The sequence below is a fragment of the Notechis scutatus genome, chromosome 4, assembly GCF_049901735.1.
Source record: "Notechis scutatus isolate UNSWTSFEM ecotype Mainland chromosome 4, rNotScu1.2, whole genome shotgun sequence".
In the NCBI taxonomy this organism is placed as follows: Eukaryota; Metazoa; Chordata; class Lepidosauria; order Squamata; family Elapidae; genus Notechis; species Notechis scutatus.
The window spans coordinates 109,024,617-109,047,263 of NC_142012.1; the positions used below are offsets into that span (position 1 = coordinate 109,024,617).

At 41.0% G+C, this 22,647-nt stretch overlaps 1 protein-coding gene across 5 annotated transcripts in view; it reads right to left on the reverse strand.

Moving 5' to 3' along the window:
* The window catches only part of LHPP (phospholysine phosphohistidine inorganic pyrophosphate phosphatase), a 129,528-nt gene extending 120,064 nt beyond the window's left edge, over positions 1–9,464 (reverse strand). For 4 of the 5 annotated variants that reach the window (XM_087964348.1, XM_087964350.1, XM_087964351.1 and 1 more), the window contains exon 1: positions 9,293–9,444. In XM_087964348.1, coding sequence (XP_087820474.1) covers positions 9,293–9,414 — 122 coding nt within the window. In that variant the 5' untranslated portion in view covers positions 9,415–9,444. Of the gene's footprint in view, positions 1–9,292 lie in introns of all 5 variants that reach the window. The other variant, XM_026669088.2, reaches the window with a different exon arrangement.
* Between the last annotated feature and the right edge of the window lie 13,183 nt (positions 9,465–22,647).

Genomic DNA, 22,647 nt, shown 5'->3' on the forward strand with positions numbered 1-22,647 from the left:
TTGTGGTCTGAGACATTCCTTTAAGTTATTTTGCTGCTCTAAAATATCAGGTAACTATAGCTAAGGATCATGCCATTAAGGGACTTTATTTTCTGTAACTTGTGTAGGTGGTATAGAATTGTTTCTATAGGCTTTTTCACTGGAATAGAGTGGTAGAATGGTTCACCTAATTTCCTTGGCTTTGGCAACCACCAATTTTGCCCCACCAATTACTATTGTTAACAATAACAACAACAAAACCCATGAGAGCTGATATAATTGACATAATTGAACTCCTGAAATTCAAGACAGAATCAAACTGAGCACGTGCCATACCCAAACCACCACAAATTATAAATTGGGTATATATGGATGTCTTCAGGTCAATCTTGATTTCTGGTGACTGCATGGACAATTCCTTTCAGTTTTCTTTCAGAAGTGGTTTGCCATTGCCTACTTCCCAGGGCTGAGAGAGAGTGACTGGCCCAAGGTCACCTTGCTGGACTAAGGTCGGACGAGAACTCACAGTCTCTTGGTTTCAAGGCCTATTGCCTTCACCTCTACATCAAACTGATTCTCGTACCTGAGTCATGCACTTGCCTTTTTAATAAAAAAAACAGTAAACATCACACTGTAATGCAAAGCACATAATAGACTTTCCCGTTGAACAACATGAAACACCATCTGTAAACTCTATGTTAGAAACTGAGAAAACTACTAACAAAGTTCAATCCAAAAGAATCTACAGGTTTTTTTTTAAAAAAAAGGTCTAACCCTAACACAAAGATGCAAACTTAAGGGAGACATTGATCAAAATCTAAACTGCTCATGGTGTCATCCTTTCTGTGTTAAAGTTGGCACAGCTCATTCTCAAATGCCTGTAGTGCACTCTCAATTTTGAGTTAATCTGCTCAACTGTTTTAAGTATGCACCAAAAAAGATACTGCTCCTTTCCAATTCCCATTCATACTATGGCTACATGAAAAGAAAGCAACTTTGAATTGAAGACAATCCTTTCCCCCAAAAGGAAGAACAGAATTACCTCATTGCTAGCAAATGTAAGATGGGAACATGGGACCTCTCGCATTCCAATTTTAAAGATAAATTTTCAGGGGAAACATAGTTTTTCTTTTGGTAAATATAGCAATTATTTGTTTCTTGTGTCCTGAACACAGAACTGGAACCATGATCCTGTAGTCATATCCTGTAGACTTTATTAGTTTTATGTAGAAAAGGATTATGCTTCCCCATCAGAAGCTATTGAGAACCCAACCCTGATCTTTTTACCTGTAGCCTCCAAATGATGATTTGAAATATAGCTTGAAACATCTTTCTGGTATTAAAAAATATCCAGCTGCTCTCAGAGCATTGTCAGACTCTGATGTGAATCCCACATATTCAGGGTCGCATTTGGACTACTTTGAAGAGTTATCATTGGGCCAAGATTTTATCTGAATTACACAATCTGCCTACTTCTGATATGTGAGTCCCAAGGCAGATTTCCTAACACACTGCTTCTTCCCGGTTCGCTACTGATATCTGCCTGAAATTCAGTATTGAAGTGTTACCCACATTTCAACAACGCCTCCCCACCAGGCACTATTTGCATGATGAATGTGCTATATGACCCAGGTTGTCCTCAGATTAAGTATTCAGAAACAATTCTTACAATTATGAAAATTAAGGTGTGCTGACACAGATCTCTGAAACCACTGATTTCTATGGAAGGCCTTGTAGCATGCAAAGTTCCTGGTGTTGGGGAGAAGTATCTGAACAGACATGGCAGAGTTACACAATACCGATCCTAGTTTTTTTTTCTATTAACTCAACATGAGAAAAATAATTTTATGTGTGTAGGTGATGACAGGATACAAGTGACCAGATTAAAATTATATGCTCAGCCACATTCAAACCATGCTAAATTTATAGTAAGAAAAGGACAGGGAGCTGATACATAGTTTAAAAAAATGATATAATAATATTACAGGGATAGGTTGATTGATTATAATGCATCCATAACTCTGAGATATGTTTTTGTACCCAAGAGCTAATAGCTAATTTACAAATTATTGCAAGGACAACAAAGCACAAATCAGGATGGTTAACTCTATCCCAATTGTGGAAGAACTGAGATGACTCTCTTGGCAGGTGTAATTGACAATTATTGTGATGCATTTTAAATAAAAGATCATAATAACTGCTTGATTGGGGAAAAGGTGCCTTTTTATGAGACTCCACAACAGGATTCATCCACAGGAAACTCTCAGGCAAGAAATATTAGAATACCAAGGCTATCGTTCAATGATATGACCATTTACCTTGGAGTAACTGACAATGAACATAATAAGTAAGAACTGCATATTGTAATTATTATTTATTTTGCTGTGTTATTTGGTCAACTTCCTTGGCAAAAAATATATATCCATTTTTACCAGTAGTCCTTTATCAACTTCAACTAGGATATAACAAAAATGCCTCTTTAGACTGAAAGTAAGCAGCAATAGATTCCATTTAGAAAAACATGAAGTGGCAATATTTATTTGGTGAATATTTAAACTGCCAATTTCCAGAAGCCTTAAGATATTTTTTGGTACTATACATTTAATAATAATTTTATTAAATAAAATTATTTATTAAAAAGTCATCAAAAATGTACTGCCAGTCAAACCAATGGCAAATAAAACCATCTCTTTTATGCTGCCTTTATTCAGTATATAAGCAGTGATAAATTGGCTGTCCTTAAATAACCTTAAATGTGGTAAATTTAATGTTATTTTTATCTATTGAATCCATTCACCTATATTTTTATTATCTACAAACTGGAAGCTTATATAATTACACACACACTTAACATATGTGTGGAATGGCTCTGTTGTGTTATCCCAAAAACCAATCTACCAGGCACATTCTATACAAACTGTGGTTTGCCAATTATAAACAATGGCAGGTTTGCTACAGACAAAGCCATTGTAGTAGTTAAGCCTAGAGAATACTAACATGTTTGATAATTTTGATATTCAAAATTCTGTGATACCCCAGCAAGGTATGTTACAAAATGGTCAAATCTATTCAAATAAATTACCATTATTATTGTGTTCTACATAATCACAATTCTACTGCTCTTTCTAAAATAGGAAAACATTAAAAAAAGAATACTGAAGGCTGCTTCTTATCTTGAAATGCATTACTATCTTGACTAATCCCCTGCTTTGGTTTTTCTTTTCTTCCTTTAATACATATATTTCTGCAATGTAGCTGTTATTCAATATTTGACTGGATTTGTTATACTTCAGAGCACACGTTAAACACTTGGGTTAACAGAAAAAATTAGGCTTCATCCCTAATAGGGTAGAGTTTGGAAATAAATGTTTGGACATTGGCAATGTAAACACAAGTAAATAAGAAATATAACAAAGCAACTTCATTATTTTTTAACATGTCAACTATTTCCAACCCGTCCATTCACAGGAGTATCTTTATAAAGAGGTTTCCAAGACTATTCATATCTTCTCCGTGAGGTTATTTCTCCCCCTTTCCCTACCCCAACTGGTTTAAATTGTTTTACAATTGCAATTGGACTACCTCTTTTTGCAATCCTGCCCTTGTAAAACTCTGCAGGCATCTTATTCTAACCTGACCATCCAGCTGCTCTACCATGTCATGGTGGCTCTAGATTTCCGTTCTCCTTCTAAAGAGTTCTGTTGAAAGTTGGGCCAACAGATGCCATATGAGGGTCAAACAACAGGATGTTGTAAATGTCCAACTGCTGCGGGCTTTTCAAATGTATATGCTAATAGGTATGCTATCAGCACACAGCTATAAATGCAAATAACAAGTCTGAAGCAGGGTATTTTTATTGCTGTTTAACCACCTTCTGTATTGCAACTGGGCAACTCCTCACTGGTTCCAACATGAAAAGCAAATTGCTTACTTCATCTTGAGGTTGTGTAAACCAATCAGAGCAATAATGGCACAGAACAGAGGAGATGCTGTGGCTGATTAAATTGAGGCTTTCAACTAAAGAGTCTTGCTAGGATTCTTGTGACTGTCACCCTAAAATGTCCATACAATTAACTGCTAGTAAGAGCAAAGGAGACAGAGTGTGGCCACACTTCATGACAAATTATTGAAAGCTAACACAATCAATATATGCTCCAAAGAAAAAAATAAAGATGTCCTGTAGCAGCTTAGATACTGAAATTTATTTTTTATATTACCTACTTTGGAAGGTATGAAAATAATGAGGGAAACTTTGTTAGTATCAAGCAAAAAGAAAGCCCTTTTAATTTAAACAGGACTTTCCCTCAAATAAATCAATATATGTTTGCCACAAAGTATTACATTCGTGACAGTTAAGCTGAAGATCAGCTGCTTTAAAAAATAACTAGTTTATCTATGTAAACTATCCATAATCAAACTTACTATTAAAAATTCAGCAACTGACTCTGATTATTCTCACAACCACATGCATTCTATTAGGATTTAAAACATGAAAAATAAGTGCATATTAAAAAGATTATTTGTCTTATGATCAATTATAAAGAGAAAAGCCTTATATCAACTTCCACTCTGATTTCTCTTTTCAGCACAAATCACTACATTTTTGCAGTTGCTTAAAAGTCTACTTCAATCTGATTTTTAAGCCCACTGTAACTACATAGCCCAAAAGGCATTAAGAGTTGTTAATCTAATCCTACGTAGCTTCTTCTCTGGTAATATCACACTACTAACTAGAGCATACAAAACATTTGCTAGACCTATACTTGAATACAACTCATCAGTCTGGAACCCATATCATGTATCTGATATTAACACAACTGAAAAAGTCCAGAAATATTTCACAAGAAGAGTTCTCCGCTTCTCTACTCATTGCAGAATACCTTATGCCACCAGACTTGAAACTCTAGACCTAGGAAACCTAGAACTACGCCACCAGTCCCATCTAAATATAGTATATAAAATCATACATTGCAATGTCCTACCTGCAAATGAATACTTCAGCTTTAATCATAACAATACAAGAGCACACAATAGATACAAACTCAAGGTTAACCACACCAAACTTGACTGCAGAAAATACAACTTCAGCAACAGAGTGGTTAATGTTTGGAATACTCTACCTGACTCTGTAGTTTCTTCCCCAAACCCCAAAAACTTTAACCTTAGATTGTCTACTATTGACCTCACCCCCTTCCTAAGAGGCCTGTAGTGGGCGTGCATAAGCGCACCAATCGTGCCTACTGTCCCTGTCCTATTGCTTCTTTTTATTTTTCTTATAAGTATCTATCTCATGTATTCAAAACTATATTTATTCTTATACCTGTATCTTGTAAGCGATTGACAAATCAAATAAATACTAAATACTTTCTTATCCATGTCCCAAGAGGTTTAGTGAAGATTACTTTCATGGAAGCTTAAAGTGGATCCTGCCATAGTGCAGGAATGGTGCTAGGAAGAAGGAGAAGATTCCCATGGAAGCTTATTTGAACACAAAGCAAGCAGAAAAAGTAAGAAAGGAATTATTTTAGTCATAGGTTTTTTTCCCTAATTTTAAAAAAATATGTTTTATACAATGGGCTTTAAGCAGATGAATAAGCTACTACTGAATAATATGCCAATTATACATTTTAATTTACAATACACTTATTGAAAGATTTTTCTTTTATATAGCTCTTTTCATAAAAATAGCTTTTTATGAGGCAGAGGGGGAAAATTACATGTGGATTCATGTAACCATAAATTATACAGTATTTTCCCCTCAATGTTAAGAAAAAATAGTTAAGATAAATGACTTCCGCTAACATAAAGTATAGTTATAGTATATATGGCTTACATATCTCAACACACACTTTTTGATACAAAGTTATTAACAGTGATGCTTTCAGTGGAAAGACAATAAAATGCTGATAGCAGGCATTTTTAACAAAATTAACCAGACATACAGTACATTCAAGAGAACAAAACTTCCCAAAGTTTGTTTTGATTGTTCTGGCTGAACAAATTCCATTAGCAATTTTGATATTCATGTTTTCTTATTTAAACTATTAGCATCTCCCAGATAATCGGCATATTGGAAAAATATTGAGAAGGCTTTAAGTAGATGTCAGCTCCAATTCTACCAATGCAGATTTAACCCATAAGATTTTTACTGTTTCCTAATTTAACTTTCTGGGACTAGGAAGTTAATTATTAGTTAGCATGTCAAAGCAGATTCTGAAGAAGCAATAACATGTATTCTTCTTTTCTTCTCTGGGGTCAAATAAGTGTATAAGCCAAATTGTTTAATAAATATTAATCCAAAATAAAGAATTCAGATTAGCTAATTTTCAGAATTTCAACATCTCGCATTTCACTTAAAGACTCTAACCTAGTAACATTTGAATCAACATAACTTACACTACTTTTGTTTTTTAATTTATCTGTAAAGTATGACTTTATTTTAATATCTGTACTATAAAATGTAGTACATACAGCACAAACAATAAGCAATATCTTGTTTTCAAAATATTGAGGGGAAAAATTAAAGAACTATGTGAACAAAAAGACTTCTAAAAATGTACAATGCTAGAGAAGTCAATTTGGTTTAGATAACTTGTAACATTTGGATAACTTGTAACATTTAGATAACTTGTAACATTTGTCCAGTATTCGCAGAGTATACTGATTACACCCAATAAACAAATAATAAAAAGGGACAAACATAATTGTTCTTGATATATTTCATGAGTATTCGACAGTCTTTTTATTTTAGTGATAAAACAGGAATATATTGTTCTTCCCTGTTTTAAAAAAAAGTCAGTAGTCCATTCCTAGATAACAATATGAACAGGGGGGAGGTGTGGGGAGACAATATATTGTTATGTGGATTCCAGCATGGTTTCTGTAACTATTAGGTAGCATTCTTTTAGCCAATGTGTCCAGAGGGCATCAACTTAATTAAGTAAAAGCAGCTTCTGTACAAGAAAGCAAAAGAAAAACTACAGTATTTATAAGTATACTTATACCTATTATCTTGTAAGCGATTGACAAATCAAAATAAATAAATAAAGTATAAGCGTTACTCTTTCCAACCCATCAGATGTTGGAAAAGAAATGTGTAAAGGGGTCAGGACTCCATTTATCTGTTAGTATAATCACTCTTTGCATTTGATCAGGGCAGGATCCAAAGAATCTGGCTAGAAAAGGCTGTTCCTTCCCCAAATTTCTGTTAAGGCCTCACTAAAGGCCCGGGGAGGGGGGAGGAGGAGGAGCCAATACAGAGTTGATTCAAAATACTGCTGAGTCCTCCATTCTATGCCTCTCCATCATACATACAGAGCGAAGAAGAAATATCCACCTTTCCTTTCCTCCTGAACATGTATGCACACACACAAACAAAATTAATAGGGGAAAAATACAGGTATCTCCAATGTTCAGTGTTTAATAAAATAGTTGAGAAGAACTGGAAAAACAACAACTCTATCTTGTTATTTACTCAAAACCAAGTCCTGCTGTGTAAATGGGCACACACTGCCAATCAGAAGATCCTGCAGTATCCACAGGGAATCCCAAGGGTGCTTTTTCAAGAGGCAACTGAACTTTTTTTTTTTTAATTTGAAGACGTTTTGCTTCTCATCCAAGAAGTTTCTTCAGCTCTGACAGATAGTGGGGAATGGAAAGATTGGTTGGTTCAACTCCTGTCAGAGCTGAAGAAACTTCTTGGGTGAGAAGCAAAACGTCTTCAAAGAAAAAACAGCCTCCTAAAAAAGCCTCCTAAAAAGCATCTTTGGGACAACCATAACCTGGATGACTGAGAATCTCTATAGACTTTTATCTATATGGAGGGCAGCAATAATACCACCTTAAACTCATTAATCTTGTAGGTGTTGCAACTTCCGTGGTGTATGCTTTGACGTATAGCAAAAAATAATTTATCTTTAAAAAAAAATCAGGGAGAGATGCACACACACAGAACTTGCCTTTCCCTACAGTCATTATCTAAAAGAATATTACTATTTTAATACAGGTAGTTCTCTAATTACAATTGTTCATTTAGTGACTGTTCAAAGTTACAATGGCACTGAAAAAAGTATGACCATTTTTCGCAGTTATCACATTTGTAGCATCCCTCTGATCATGTGATCAAAATTCAGATGCTTGGCAACTGATTCATACTTATGACCATTGCTGTGTCCCAGGGTCACATTAACCCCTTAAACCTCCTGACAAGCAAAGTCAATGGGGAAGCCCGATTCACTTAACAACCGATTATTAACTTATCAACGGCAGTGATTCACTTAACAACTGTGGCAAGAAAGATCATAAAATGGGACACTTAACTTTTGTGCTCAATTGTGGTCATAAGTCAAGGACTACATGTAACTGCATTATCTTCTTTGCCATGTAGCACAAAAATATATGTTATTTGATCAGAGCAAAGTAAGTTCCCGGTGAAAGGAACTAGAGGTATTTCCAAATCAACATGTGCAGGATTCCAGACTAATATTTATAATGTAATTATCATTTGCTAGGGAGAGAGGGGTATTTACCATGTTTTGTTACAGTGAGCCACTAAGGGGCCTGTTTTGCCTGTACCAGGATATAAATCAGATTAATAAAAGCACTCCATAGAATCATAGTTCACTGTCACTCTGTCACATCAAAGTACCAACACCACAAGGAAGGCTTAATTGCAGGGGATAAAAAAAAACCTGTATTCCCACAGCATAGTATGGAATAGACTGGATTTAAATGCTATGTAAACTATCCTGTGTCCCAAAAGAGCTTTTTTTTCCAAGAGGCAACTGGCCTTCCTGGTTTTGCTTTGAAGACGTTTTGCTTCTCATCCAAGAAGCTTCTTCAGCTCTGACAAGATCCCCACTATCTCCCCACTATCCTGTCAGACCTGAAGCAGCTCCTTGGATGAGAAGCAAAACGTCTTCAAAGCAAAACCAGAAAGTCCAGTTGCCTCTTGTGGAAAAAAAAGCACCTTTGAGTCTGAGATAACCATGATCTGGATAACTGAGAGTCTCCACAGACATCCTCCCGTGTGGTTTGGAGTCCACGGTGTGTAGCTTGGTGCTAACAGTTGGCTGAACCACAACCACACCTGGTTTACTGAATTATAGTTAACAGATCGGCATCTGCAACTGGCTGTATGGGTTTGTGCGGAAACCACGCACACACGCCGTTTCTGGAAGAGCGGACTTCTCCCAAGAAGTCCACCCAAGCCGGTACCACCAGCAGGACCTGCTCGGTCGATAGCGGGAAAGAGTTGGTTTTTCTTGCACCACAAAAAGCCTCGCAGCCAGTGGCTTGCAGGCCCCCCACTTACTTTCTGACAGCTTCTCTAGATCCAGGAATGGGGACTCCGCCTCCGTCGCCTCCGCTGTCGTAAAGCACCCCACTAATATCTAATAGAACTCCCTCTGCGCCCGCTAAGACTGCACCAGCCATACCGGACAAGCCCCGCCCCCAGCTCAGCTAGAGCCTGCTTGCAGACACACACCTGCCCCGCCCCCAGAGGCCCCGCCCGTTCTTCCTGACTGTGAAGGCTCCTGGGAAATGTAGTTGTCGCGGGCGGGCTCTCAGGTTGCAATGCCTGCGGAACTTACTTGTACTGTGGTTATAATGGTTGGCTTCTCGGTAGTCTTACGATGGGCGAAGTGAAATGAGGGGCCGCTCGGTCGATTGGCAACCCGGGTTCTGTGGAGGAGAGTCGGCAATGCGCCTTTTTGGGGAGATATCCATCTTCTTCGCTTCTCCGGACAGCTCAGATCTTCTTTTTAGAGCCCCGGAGATGCTCCTCTCCCGCTCTTGGGCATCGCTGCAAAGGAGAGAGCGGGGGACCTGTCCCAGATGCGGGGTTTCTTCCCTCAAAAACTGCAACGGCCTCATCCCGTCGGCCGTTCACCTTTGGGCGGCCGATCGCAAGCGAGCCGAAGCCCTCCGACTTCCTTGGCCGGGGCGATGGCGGCACGGCTGCCTTCTTTGTGCTCCTCCGGCGCCCCTTCGGCCGAAGAGAAGCAGAGACCAACCAGTGAATGGGACTGTCCCACAGGTGCTTTTTCAGGAGGCAACTGGACTTTGTTGTTTTTTCTTTTGAAGACGTTTCGCTTCTCATCCAAGAAGCTTCTTCAACTCTGACAGGACAGTGGAGGAATGGAAGGATTTATACTCCTTGCAGACAGCTGGTCATTTGAATCCTTTTTGAGGATAGTGTGGGAATAGGAATGGATTTCCAGAGGAATTGCAGACTACAGGAACCAGGAGCACTATTTGGGTGACCCTGAGCACACAAATAAGCCTTCAAGTTTTTCAACAACTCTTCAAAAGGATGCAAATGACCAGCTGTCTGCAAGGAATATAAATCCTTCCATTCCCCACTGTCCTGTTAGAACTGAAGAAGCTTCTTGGATGAGAAGCAAAACGTCTTCAAAAGAAAAAACAAGAAAGTTCAGTTGCCTCCTGAAAAAGCACCTTTGGGACAATCATGACTTGGATGACTGAGAATCTCTACAGACTTTCAGCAAATGGACTGGAAGTGAAGCCGAGGCACTACTCCTTACTAATCATGATGGCCAGGACATGGTACTGTTGGGACCCCAAAGAAGGAAACTCACTCCAAGTCAACCAATAGAAAATAATAGCTTTAGGGTCAAACAGTGTGCTAAACCACAGTTTGTCATAATCATTGTTTGTTAAGTAAGCCACGATGACTGGACTCAAATATGTTTAAGCTTAAACCACTTTTTATATAATGCCCCAAATTGCTTTTTCATAAGGCAACCAGGCTTTTTTTTTTTTTTGCTTGCTAGAAGATGTTTTTCTTCTCATCCAAGAAGCTTCTTCAGTTCTGAAGCTTCTTGGATGAGAAGAAAAACATCTTTAAGGGGGAAAAAATCCGGTTACCTTTTTAAAAAGCATCTTTGTGACAACTATGACCTGGATGATTGAGAATCTCCATAGACATGCTTTACAGTGACAAAGGGTTGTGTAATGTGAAAACCTATTTTGTGCCTAACGTAACACTGATCCATAGCTGGTTCAACTAACTGTTCTGTCTTACCTGCTGGGCCAATGAAGGTGAGAAATAACACTTTCTCAACCTGTCCAGCTTTAAGTGTCAGTAACTCTATCAGTTTCATACATCTGCAATAAATCCCAAATCACATATGGGCAATGACATCATGACACAATTGTCACTCTTAGATGGGTGACATTTGGGCAGTTTTGTATGGTCTTTGATTTTGCAATATTGCAAACCCACGCAGGTACAAGTACCATGCAGATTAGGTTATGTTTCATGCTAAGTAATCATTAACAATGATTTATTGCATCATAAAAATCTTGAGCCATTAATCAGTTTAGAAAGCTACATTGGCTAAGACTCTAAGTCAAAACATAATGTTTGCAGTATCCTAAACTTTGGCTAGGTTCATATCTCATGTCACTTAATCAAACTTAAGTAAAAGAAGGAATACAGGCAAAATGAATCAAACTCATGTGTAACCCTTGAGGTAAGCTCTGCCATAAGTATGCAAAGCATGGTGGTTTTAATTAGGCTACAGGTAGATTTTCTCATTTAATACAGGCCTCCATTTATACAAATAACAATACCTAATTAGTTTGTCACTGAAAGAACAAAGTAGAGTGAGCCATATCTTGAACAGCTACAACAGAGATTTAATCATGTATGTTCAAACTTAGATGATAATGGGGATTTTTTTCACTGTTGGTAAAGTGCAGGGGTTTGTTTATTACTACTGCAATCTCTGTCCTGCTGCAATTTGAAAATATGTAAGAGGCAGTGTTGGAATTAATAGCCTGCTTTAAGAAAAGCCAAAGAGTCTTTGAATCATTGATTTGTTCAGTGCTCCAAGTCACTTCTTCTTAAAGATAGTATCTAAATGGTAAAATTCATTATATGGACTGTGAAATGGATCAGGTTATTTAAAACAACACCACTAATGGTACAATATCTCAGCTGTCCACACTGATATGGGATATTGTCTTGGATAGTGTTATCAGTTCAGGACACCCGCTATGAATATTGATCCAGAGCTTGTAAGAGCCATCACTTGCCGTCGGGACAGGTCAGGGTTGACACCTACCTAGCTTCAAAGCAATTTAAAGACTACTTCAACAGAATCTTAATGTCTGCCTGAGCTGAAAAACAAAACAGCTCAGGCTTTGCCAATGTGTGCCTGCATATTGTTGACTATATTTTTTAAAAGCCCTTTAGACCAAAAATTCCATGGATTATACTGTATTAAAAACTAATCAATAACTTTCATATACTCACTGGAACATATTCTGGATGAACATATGGCCATATTTTTCTTTATCATGATAATGTATATGATAGAATAGGTAATACTGAGAAAGAAAGGAGAATCCAGACAAATGGACATATATCTTGTTATTTTTAAATGAATGTGATGTTGTAGGGGCATTCTAAAATACAAAGAGGGCTAGTTAATTTGCAGAGCAATCGGTTATGTTTGGTGCCTGACGTTTTATGGACTCATAGAATGGTATAGATAGGTTTCATATAGATTTTTGTACCTGTGTTATATAGATTTTGGGATAATTATTCTTATTTAGACCAATTTTCTGAAATGTTCATCTTGTGTGACAAAGTTATATTTTTTTTCACTTTTTTCCAGAAAGTATCCATAAATATATATTTCCTCTGTAATTCTAGATAAGTTTAATCAAAATGGCTCAATGAATTGATTAAATGAGTCCTGTTCTTAGGTAAATATATACAGCTTTTATCTCTCGATCTTGTCATAATAAAAGCATAGCTATTTGTGTCCCTAGCAATACTATAATTCATTTCAATGGGATCTACTGCCATGTAAGATACTTCTTAAGATGAGTAATAGTGGTAGAATCTACCTCAGGGAAAAGATTAAGATAGATTGCCAGATAAATAATGGCTCATGTGATTATTCCCATACAGACAATATTTATGTCATCTCCTGAAATCATTCATCAGTAAATCATTATTTTACCTAGTGCCCAGTGAGGTACAGAGTGTATTTTTTTAAAGTTAATTCCCCCCCCCCCGCCCTGCTCATCTTTCATTTCAGTTATTTGCCTTTATTTCTGTTTTACAATATGCATCATGCATTCCCCCTGCATTCGTTTGTGCCTGTTGTAAGGAATGACAAATAAGGACTAGTGTTCATTACTTTACATCTCTTTCTAAAGGTTGCATTGCAAGGAGCCAAACAAAAAAGAAAGAAGAAAAAAGAGGGGAAAATACAGTATATCAAGGATTTACAAAACATAAAAATTACATAAATGTTTACAAACTATTAAAAGAAAAAAAGAAAGCATTAAATTGTTATTCTTACAAAGATCTTCAGATTGGAACAAATAATTATATGTCAGTTTTGGCACTTTCAGTATTAATAGTAGAATTGAATCTGAAATTTGCATCTTGCTAGTGTAAACATATAGCTGTAAATAAAGGGGTTCTGTAGGATAGTCCAAAAAGGCAAGTTGGTGGTTACATGTGCACAATCAAAACTTTGCCCCTTATTAGAGTACATCACTTCCTCTTACAGATGCCCCTGAGTAAAAAAGCATGATAAAGTAAACAAAATGAAATGGTTGCATCAGTAATAATATTCATGAAACAGCAAAGAAGTTAGTTAAAATACTTGATCTTCACTGGAAAAGCATTTCCTAGACTATTGCAACGTGTTCTACATCGGGCTGCCCCAGTGGTGGGATTCAAATTTTTTTACCACCAGTTCTGTGGGCGTGGCTTGTGGGCATGGCAGAGGAAAGACACTGTAAAATCTCCAGTCAGAGGTGGTATTTTCCGGTTCTCCAAACTACTCAAAATTCCGCTACCGGTTCTCCAGAACTGATCAGAACCTGCTAAATACCCTGGGCTACCCTACTCTGGGCTGCCCTTGAAAAGCATCAGGAAGCTACAGTTGATTCTGTTAAGTCCACTGTTGGAAAGAAGGCTCGGGAGTCAGTGGCTGTTTTCAGCTCTTTATTTGGTCCCGAGATCGACTCGGTGCGGCTAGGGCAGGCGGCGGCTTTTATAGAACTTGCCGGCCAAGCCGCGGCCAATGACACCGCTTTGAATCTCCCGCGATCGGTTTCTTCCAATCGCGGGGGATTCGCGGCGGGCCAATCAGTGCGGCTCGCTCGACCAATCGGGTCGCCGCGCGTCTTAGCCAATCAGAACGGTTATTTACAAGAATGCTAATGTACAATACAGAACACCCCTCCCCTCTTGGTATGGTCCTACGTGACGTAGTCCCGTAAGTAGGCGGAGCTCCGTACTTGTCTACTGGACCTGCGCAGTTTAGTTGGTGTCTGGTCTTCGAACGATTCGGTCGGGTTCGCTCCTTGCCTCATCGGTGGAACTGCCTGGAAGGGTGAGCCGGGCCTTTCGCTGTAGCTCCCTCCCGGTCTACTCGGGTTGGTTGAGCTGCTGGCTTTGTTGCTCCCGCCCGGTCTTTCCGGGCTGGTTGAGCTGGCTTGGCTGTTCCTCCCAGGCGAGGCTTCGAGTTGTTCATCAATTCCTGTCTCGGTTGGTGAGTATTCTTGGTTCTTTCTTGTTGGGGTTGGTTATTTTGGTTCCCGGGGTTTTCCCTCCCTTCTTGGCTGGTGTTTTCTTCTGTGTGTGCTTGCGTGTCGGTTGTATTTCCCGCGTTGGTTCTCGATCTTAATTGATCGGTGTCTTTTCCATGCTCGTCCGTCGGTTGTCTGTAGCCGGTACGAGCGGGGACCTGTCACCTGGGTTATGGTTGCTGGTACCCAGAGTGGGTCCCCTGTGAGGTTTTTTGCGTATACTGCGTCGCCCAGTGTGAATGTTCGGTGTTTGCTAGATGAGTCGGGGTTTTTTTCTGGGTTGTATGTGGGGTGCAGTCTGTCAAGTGGGGACCTTAGTTTCCTTCCCATTAATAGTTCTGCCGGGCTTTTGTTTGTTGTCGTGTTTGGGGTTATATGTTGTATAAATAGCATTTTATTAATCTTTTCTTGTATTTCCCCGGTTTCTATTTTTTGGATTGTTTTTTTCGTAAATTGGACCATTCGTTCCACCCTCCCATTCGCCGCCGGATGTGCCGGCACTGTCAGTGCATGCCGTATTCCCCGTTCCACTAGGAATTTTTTGAATTCCAGTGAGGTAAATTGGGGTCCATTATCTGATACGATGACGTCTGGGAGGCCGTGGGTTGAGAATAGTCTGTTGAGTTCTTTAGTAACGGCCTCTGTGGTGGTAGTTTTCATGTTGCTTACCTCCAGCCAGTTGGAGTAAGCATCTACCGTAATGAAGAAGGTGTGTCCTTTTGTAGGTCCGGCGAAATCTATATGAATCCTGGACCATGGTCCCCTGGGGGTTTCCCATTCCAGGATTGGGGCGGAGGGGGGGCTTGACCTGGAAGCTTGGCATTGTCTGCATGCTGCCACCCATGCCTCGATTTGTCTGTCCATCCCTGGCCACCAGGCGTAACTCCTGGCCAGGGCTTTAGTCCTAACGATGCCCGGGTGCTCCTCGTGCAATAACACCAAAACCCTTTCTTGTAATTTTTCTGGGATGACAACCCTATCCCCCCATAGTAAACAACCTTTTTGCAATGACAGTTCTGTTTGCCGGTTCCGAAATGTCCTGAATTTCTCGTCGTCGTCTTTTTCCGGCCACCCTTTCTCTACCCAATGCAAAACCCGCGCCAGACGTTTGTCTTTATTGGTTTCGCGGGCAATGTCTGACGCGGTTACGGGTAGATTGGGTAGAGTCTCTATGCTAAGGGTGGACATTGTAGGTGCTGGGTCGGAGTCCAGGTCGGGCAGCAGCGTGCGGCTCAGGGCGTCTGCGTGGGTAATTGTCTTACCGGGTCGGTGGGTTAGCTGGTAACTGTAGGCGGCAAGGAATTCGGACCACCTTGTCATTCTCGGAGATAGAATGTTCGGGGTGGCCCTGTTCCCTGCCAGGATTCCCAGCAACGGCTTGTGATCGGTGATGATGGTGAAGGTCCTGCCATAGAGATACTCGTGGAACCTCTTTACGGTGGCGACAATTGCCAGAGCCTCTTTGTCCAGCTGACTGTAATTTCTTTCTGGTTTTGAGAGGGTTCTCGAAAAGAAGGCGATGGGTGCTTCTTTTCTGTCGGGGAGAGTGTGGCTGAGGACGGCTCTGACGCCGAAAGGTGATGCGTCGCATGTGACCGCTAATGGTAGGGTTTCGTTGTATTGGATGAGGACGGCATCCGATGTGAGCAGGTCCTTGGTTCTGTTGAATGCGGCTTCCTCACGTTTCCCCCAGGTCCAGGTGGCTGTTTTGTCCAGGAGCCTATGCAACAGTTCCGCCACGGTCGCCTTTTGGGGTAGGAAAACATTATAGAAGTTAATCAGCCCCAGAAATGCCTGTAGTTCTGTTTTATTCTTTGGCCTGGGGGCTTCTTTGATGGCTCTGATTTTTTTTTCGGTTGGGTGAATTCCGTGCCAGTCTAGGAGATATCCTAGGAACTCGACCCTCTCGGTGTGCAGCTGGCATTTTTCTTTTTTGACTTTTAGCCCCGCGTTTTTGAATTTTTGTAGTACCTCCCTCAGGCGACCCTCCAGTTCTTTTTGGTTGCTGACACCAGTACGTCGTCGAAGTAGGGCACCACCCCCTTGATTCCTTGCAGGAGCCTCTCCATGAGGTTCTGGAAAATTCCTGGTGCCACGCTGACTCCAAACTGGAGCCTCTTGCAGCGAAAAGCCCCCCGGTGGGTTACTATGGTTTGCGCCTCGGCGGTTTCTGCGTCGACCGGTAACTGTTGGTAGGCTTGTGCCAGGTCGAGTTTCGCGAAAACCTTGCCTCCCCACAGTGAGTGTAGGAGGTGCTGCACTACTGGGACGGGGTAGGCGCTTTGTTGTAAGGCGCAGTTTAGGGTGGCCTTATAGTCCCCACAGATTCTCACCGACCCATCGGGCTTGACTGGGGTGACTATGGGTGTTTCCCACCGGGCATGGTCGGTTGGCTCTAGGACCCCCTGCTTATCTATTTGCTCATCAATCTTGGGCTGGAGTGCGAAAGGTACCCGCCGTGGCTTTAGGCGTATCGGGGGAACGCTGGGGTCTAAACTGAAGGAGATAGGGGGCCCTCGGTACTTGCCTAGGGTGCCGTCGAACACTTCCTGGAAGTCCCTTGCGAGTTGCTCCTCCCAGTCTGCCTCCGCGATGTGGTCGATGCCCGTTACTTCGATCCCGAGCGGCGCGAACCACTGTAATCCCAAGAGGCTGGGTCGGTCTCTGTCCACGACTGTCAGGGGAAGTCTTGCCGTGCGCCCCTTGAATGTAACTTCAAAGTGTCCTGTTCCGACTATGGGGATGTGGTTCCCTTGGTAGTCCTTTAGGATTAACCTCTGGCTTTCCAGCTCCCTCTTGTGGATGGCGGGCACCAGGCGCTTGATTTCCCGCCATGCAACCATGGAGAGATAGGACCCAGAGTCCACCTCCATCTTGCATGGCTTGCCCTCGATGCCCACTTCCACGTATACCTTTCGGGCGTCAGCGCTCAACGAATGGCCGATGACGACTGTCTGGTGTGTTTCCTCTCTCTGTCTGTTCTTGCCGTTCCGTCGGCCCCGTCCGTCCCGGTTCTAACGACTCTCGGTCTGGCGGTCCCTTGTCCTGGGGGTGGTGCCGTCCCATCTCCGGCCGCTGTTGTCTCGCCGTCGGGGGCTGTAAGCTTTCTTGAGTCAGCAGACTCGGGCGATGTGGCCTCTCTTGTCGCATTGCCGGCAGATCGCGTTGAAAAATCGGCATTCCGATCGAGGATGGTCGCCTCCGCACCCGGCACATTGGAGTCCCGACTTATGACTCCGCCGCTCGTGCCGGTCTTGTTCTGTTTGGAGTCAATGGATGTCCTCCTCTTTGTCCGTGGTGTCGGAGGCGGAGTCGAGGTCGCCATGATGGGTGGTGGTGGTCGCTCGGCGGCTTGCTTCTGGAGGCGTCTCGGCCGTTGGGGTCGCTTCGGAGGTCGTGGTTCGGTCGCCAGTGTCTGGTCTCCGCATTCGGGCCGCTGACTTCCGGGTCGCCTCGGCTGCGGTGGCTTCGGCCAGGGCGTCTGTGAGGGAGATGTCGCCCTTTGCCATCAGTCGGCTTTGTAGGACGGGGTCCCTGAGCCCCAGGACGACACGATCTCGTAATGCCTCGTCCATGTCTGTGAAGCCGCACATGCCTCCCAGATTCCGCAGGTCTGCCACGAAATCACTAATGCTCTCACCTGGTTTCTGGTCTCGCCGGTAGAAGTCATGCTGCCTGATGAGGGTGGGCATGGCGGGAGCATAGTGGCTTCGTAGCAGCAGTTCGAGGTCGGTCCAGTCCATCGCCTTCACGTCCTCGGGTTTCGCGAGGGCTTTTGCCATTTTGAACACTGCGGGCCCGCAGTGTGTCAGGAAGACGGCCCTTTTTTTCTGTCCGTTTGCATCCTTGAGGTTGCTACTCTCTAAGAACATCAGGAACCGATCAATGTACGATTCCCAGTCCTCAGTAGCTTGGTTAAAGGGTGCGGGCGGTGCGATGCTGGCCATCTCGTCGATCTTGTTTCCCTCAGTGCCACGTGCTCGGTGGGTATCAGTTCCGCGATCCCACCTTCGTCGCCAGTGTTAAGTCCACTGTTGGAAAGAAGGCTCGGGAGTCAGTGACCGTTTTCAGCTCTTTATTTGGTCCCGAGATCGACTCGGTGCAGCTAGGGCAGGCGGCGGCTTTTATAGAACTTGCCGGCCAAGCCGCAGCCAATGACACCGCTTTGAATCTCCCGCGATCAGTTTCTTCCAATCGCGGGGGATTCGCGGCGGGCCAATCAGTGCGGCTCGCTCGACCAATCGGGTCGCCGCGCGTCTTAGCCAATCAGAACAGTTATTTACAAGAATGCTAATGTACAATACAGAACAGATTCAAAATGCAGTGGCCCACATGGTTTTGTACAGACTTCGTTGTGTACATGTCACCTCTCCTGCTTCTTAGTGCAATTCAAGGTGCTGGTTGTCACCTTTGAAACTCTTCATGGCTTGGGACCAGGTTATTTGGGGGACCATCTCTTGCCAGTCACATCCACCTGACCCACTAGAGCGGAGAGACAAGGAATGTTGCAGGTCCCTTCTCCTAGGGAGGTACATCTTGCAGGGCCCAAAAGAACGGTCTTTTCCATGGTGGCTCCCTCCCTCTGGAATGTCTTCCCTCTGGAAATGAGACTGGCCCTCACTGTGACACTCTTTCGGAACATCTTGAAGATGTGGTTTTGCCAGTCGGCCTGGGGAACCCAGAGTGGGATGGAGCCCATTGAATGACTGATATGAGTGTGTGTTGTTGCCGAAGATGGATGATGATGATGATGATGATTATCCTTTTATATTGTGTTTTTATTTCTTATAAGCCTCCTAGAATCGCCGTGTGCGAATAGGTGGCGAATAAGATTTTCCAAGATAAAGTAAAATAAATTTCCTACCTGTTGAAATTAAGTACTTCATTTATTCTTTAAGCAAAATTATTTCTTTATACATTACTAACATTGAGATAATAATTAGGCAACCTTCTCTGACCATTACTTTCAGTGGCCTTAGACATATGCAAGCATACACAGAACCAATCTGAAATTTTAAAAAGGGCAGATGTACGAATCCAATGTGCTGGATCAGGGCTTACCGAATAAATACTATTGGCTGAAGTTGCACAATGGTAAATACACATCTCATATTAGCTGATTTGCTCCATTCATTGTGTGTTAAATAATAGTTATTTTGATTACATTCACACCATGTTTCAAATTTGATCCTAATGGGTTTAATGCAGTAACATGCAATGTATGCATAGTAGCGGGGATTACAGAATTTAGCAACTAACATGCAATGTATGCATAGTAGCGGGGATTACAGAATTTAGCAACTGATTTCTGGATGTTTTCAGGAATAGTTTTTCAAGTGGAAGAACTGTGTTTTCAGTTTAGTACTGATAGTCAAAAGAAATTCTTGGGGTCAGAGTTTTAAAAATATGATCCCTGTTCAGTAGGCTCCACTCATGGATTTCATCTTTCTTTCTTTTTAAACAAAGGAGATTCCAAAAGCTGATGTTTTCCCATCCCTATCTTATGGGGACCAAAGGCTAGTTTCTCTGAAAGTAAAACATCAGAATATGTAGGGGGGGTATCTGTATAATTTACATAATAATGGGAATGAATGTGGCATATACTTTTGAGAGGCCAGCTGCTCCTGCCCTCTTCCCATCAACATCTGCTAAATTAATTAGAGTTTTGCTTATTAGAATATTTGCAATATTCTTTAAAGTGTCCAAAATATGTAATAAGATACCATTCACAAGATCCTGTGGTCTTGTGGAAAAGAAGAAGAAAGGGTTCAGCACACTGAGGGATTGTGTGTGTGTGTGTGTGTGTGGTGTTCCACATTTTCAGCAAACTTATCAGAGATAATTTGATGTTTTGGACATGAATGTGTGTTCTAAAATTTCTACAACTTGTAATTGCAAAGGATATTATAAACTACAACCGTCACACTGAAAAAAATTGGAACATTCAGAATATTTATCAATTATAATCAAAGCTGCATGACTATAATGGATCACATTTAGCTAAATTCAAGATCTGCAGAATGTTTCTTCCATCATGACAAATTTGTTCTGCTTCCGTAAATACTTGCCATGCTCTAATGATGGGACAAAATGTCCTAAATAAAACATTATTTCCAAACATGAGTGTTTGGCAAAGTTCCAGAGTAAGAAAGGAGACAAATTTAGCTGGATTCAAACATTATATAATGCCAGAACCAACAAACCATGTTACAGTTTGAGGAGGGTAGGAACTAAAGGAATACCCTCTTTTTAATGACTCATCAAGTGAGGGCTAACAAACCTAAAACTCCAAGTTGGTAATTTTCTCCTCCTAAATTTATTCCATACCTGCTAACAATGCTAGTGACTGTTCTATTGTCCCGTGGCAAAGAAGAAATGAGAAATTATTGGCCTCCCAGTGCAATTTTTGAATGAAACATTTAAGTTTTGAAAACCTTCTATCTTTTGAAAAATGACCGAGCATGAGCTGCCAGTACCACATTATGACACTGCATTGTAATGGAAGATGTGGGTGGGTGGAGACGATGCAAGAGATTTTCATGCTCCTTAGTTGTTTCTCTAGATCAGAGGAGTGCTTTGAAATTCCTTTTTTTTCTTTCAAATTCTGAATGTCTTAGCCCACCAAGGTTTCCCAACTACAGCTTGCATCTGCATTTGTAAAAAAAATTATTTTACTGCCGAAGCTATTCTACCACAGTTTTGAAATTAATTCTCTTTTTCATTTAAACAGGTTGGTAGACAACAGGCAGGCCTGTAACCTTTTGGAAAACCAAAAATCTAAATCTTCACTATCAACAGTAGGGTATGTCCCTAATTTCAACTTTGGCTCTATTAAACTCAGCATCAATTAACCTGGAATGAATGACTGAAAAAAAAATGATTTACCACTTACTATGTAGAATAATGGCTAACTTCTTTCCTTTCCTTTTCAATGTATGTGAAAAGAGAATTTTCTTTTATCTGGGAATCATAAATAATTGAGCAATAGTAGGAGCCAATATGGTCTAAAAAAGTGGCTCTGTTTTCAAGAACTAGTTAGAAATTTTGCCTCTTTTTTGCCTTGCAGATCAAAATACGTACCTTGCACTGATTTTAATGATTATAATTCTGAATCTTTGAATCTTTTAAAGATGAATTTATTCTAAAATTTGCGTTAATCTTTCTTTTTCCAGTGGAGGGATAGATGGGAGGTTAGGGGATGTGAAGTGTTAAGTCACAATCTTGTATATGTATTCCTTTTCAGAGGAATCAGTCCTCTTAAATAATCAGTCCTTTCTTTAAAAAAAAAAAAAGCCCCTCATCTTAGGCTACAGTCAGTGTGAATATATTTCCTGCCTCAGAATGATAGAAAACTGTAATTTCATAATACTCCCGGGGAGTGCAGGTGTCCAAGAGTTATAAAAGATTTAGTTGTTGCCGATTGCCCATCCTTTTTGTACAATGATTAAGAATCGTGAACTATTCTTTAAAAATAAATCAGGGACCATAAATGCTTTTACCACAGAAAATGATAAATATGCTGCAGTATACACATTTATTCTATGCGATAGGTTTCCATAGAATTCAGTGAGATGCTAATATTTCTGTGGGATTTACTTCATAGAATAAATGTGTAGAGATGTGTAGGACATGCACTTCCTTTAAAGGGTCACAAGTTCTTCACTCCTCCTAATGGAGGCTGCGATCTGTAGTACGGCACTAGTTTAAATGTGATTTTTTTTTAAAAAAAAGTTTTTGATATGCCCCGCAAGATAGCTTAAGCATGGAAATCTAGCATAGGAAACAATTTTCCAGAATCAAGTTATGTCGGGCTGTATTCAGAACTTTGGCTATAAAAACATCATGTAGGCCTCATATCGATGTACATATTTGATAGCCCTGTTAGGCACAAACCACAAATAGACCGTTTTTTCCTGACCTCACATCACTCCAAAGATTATAGTGGAAGCAGATCTAACATTCACCTGAAACTGATAAACAATTATTAGTGTATATTCACAGATGTGTACTGCAATCTTTTTTTAAAAAAAATAAATCTTGTTATAATCTTTCAGTGTGTGGGTACTTTTACCCTCCCTTTGAAAT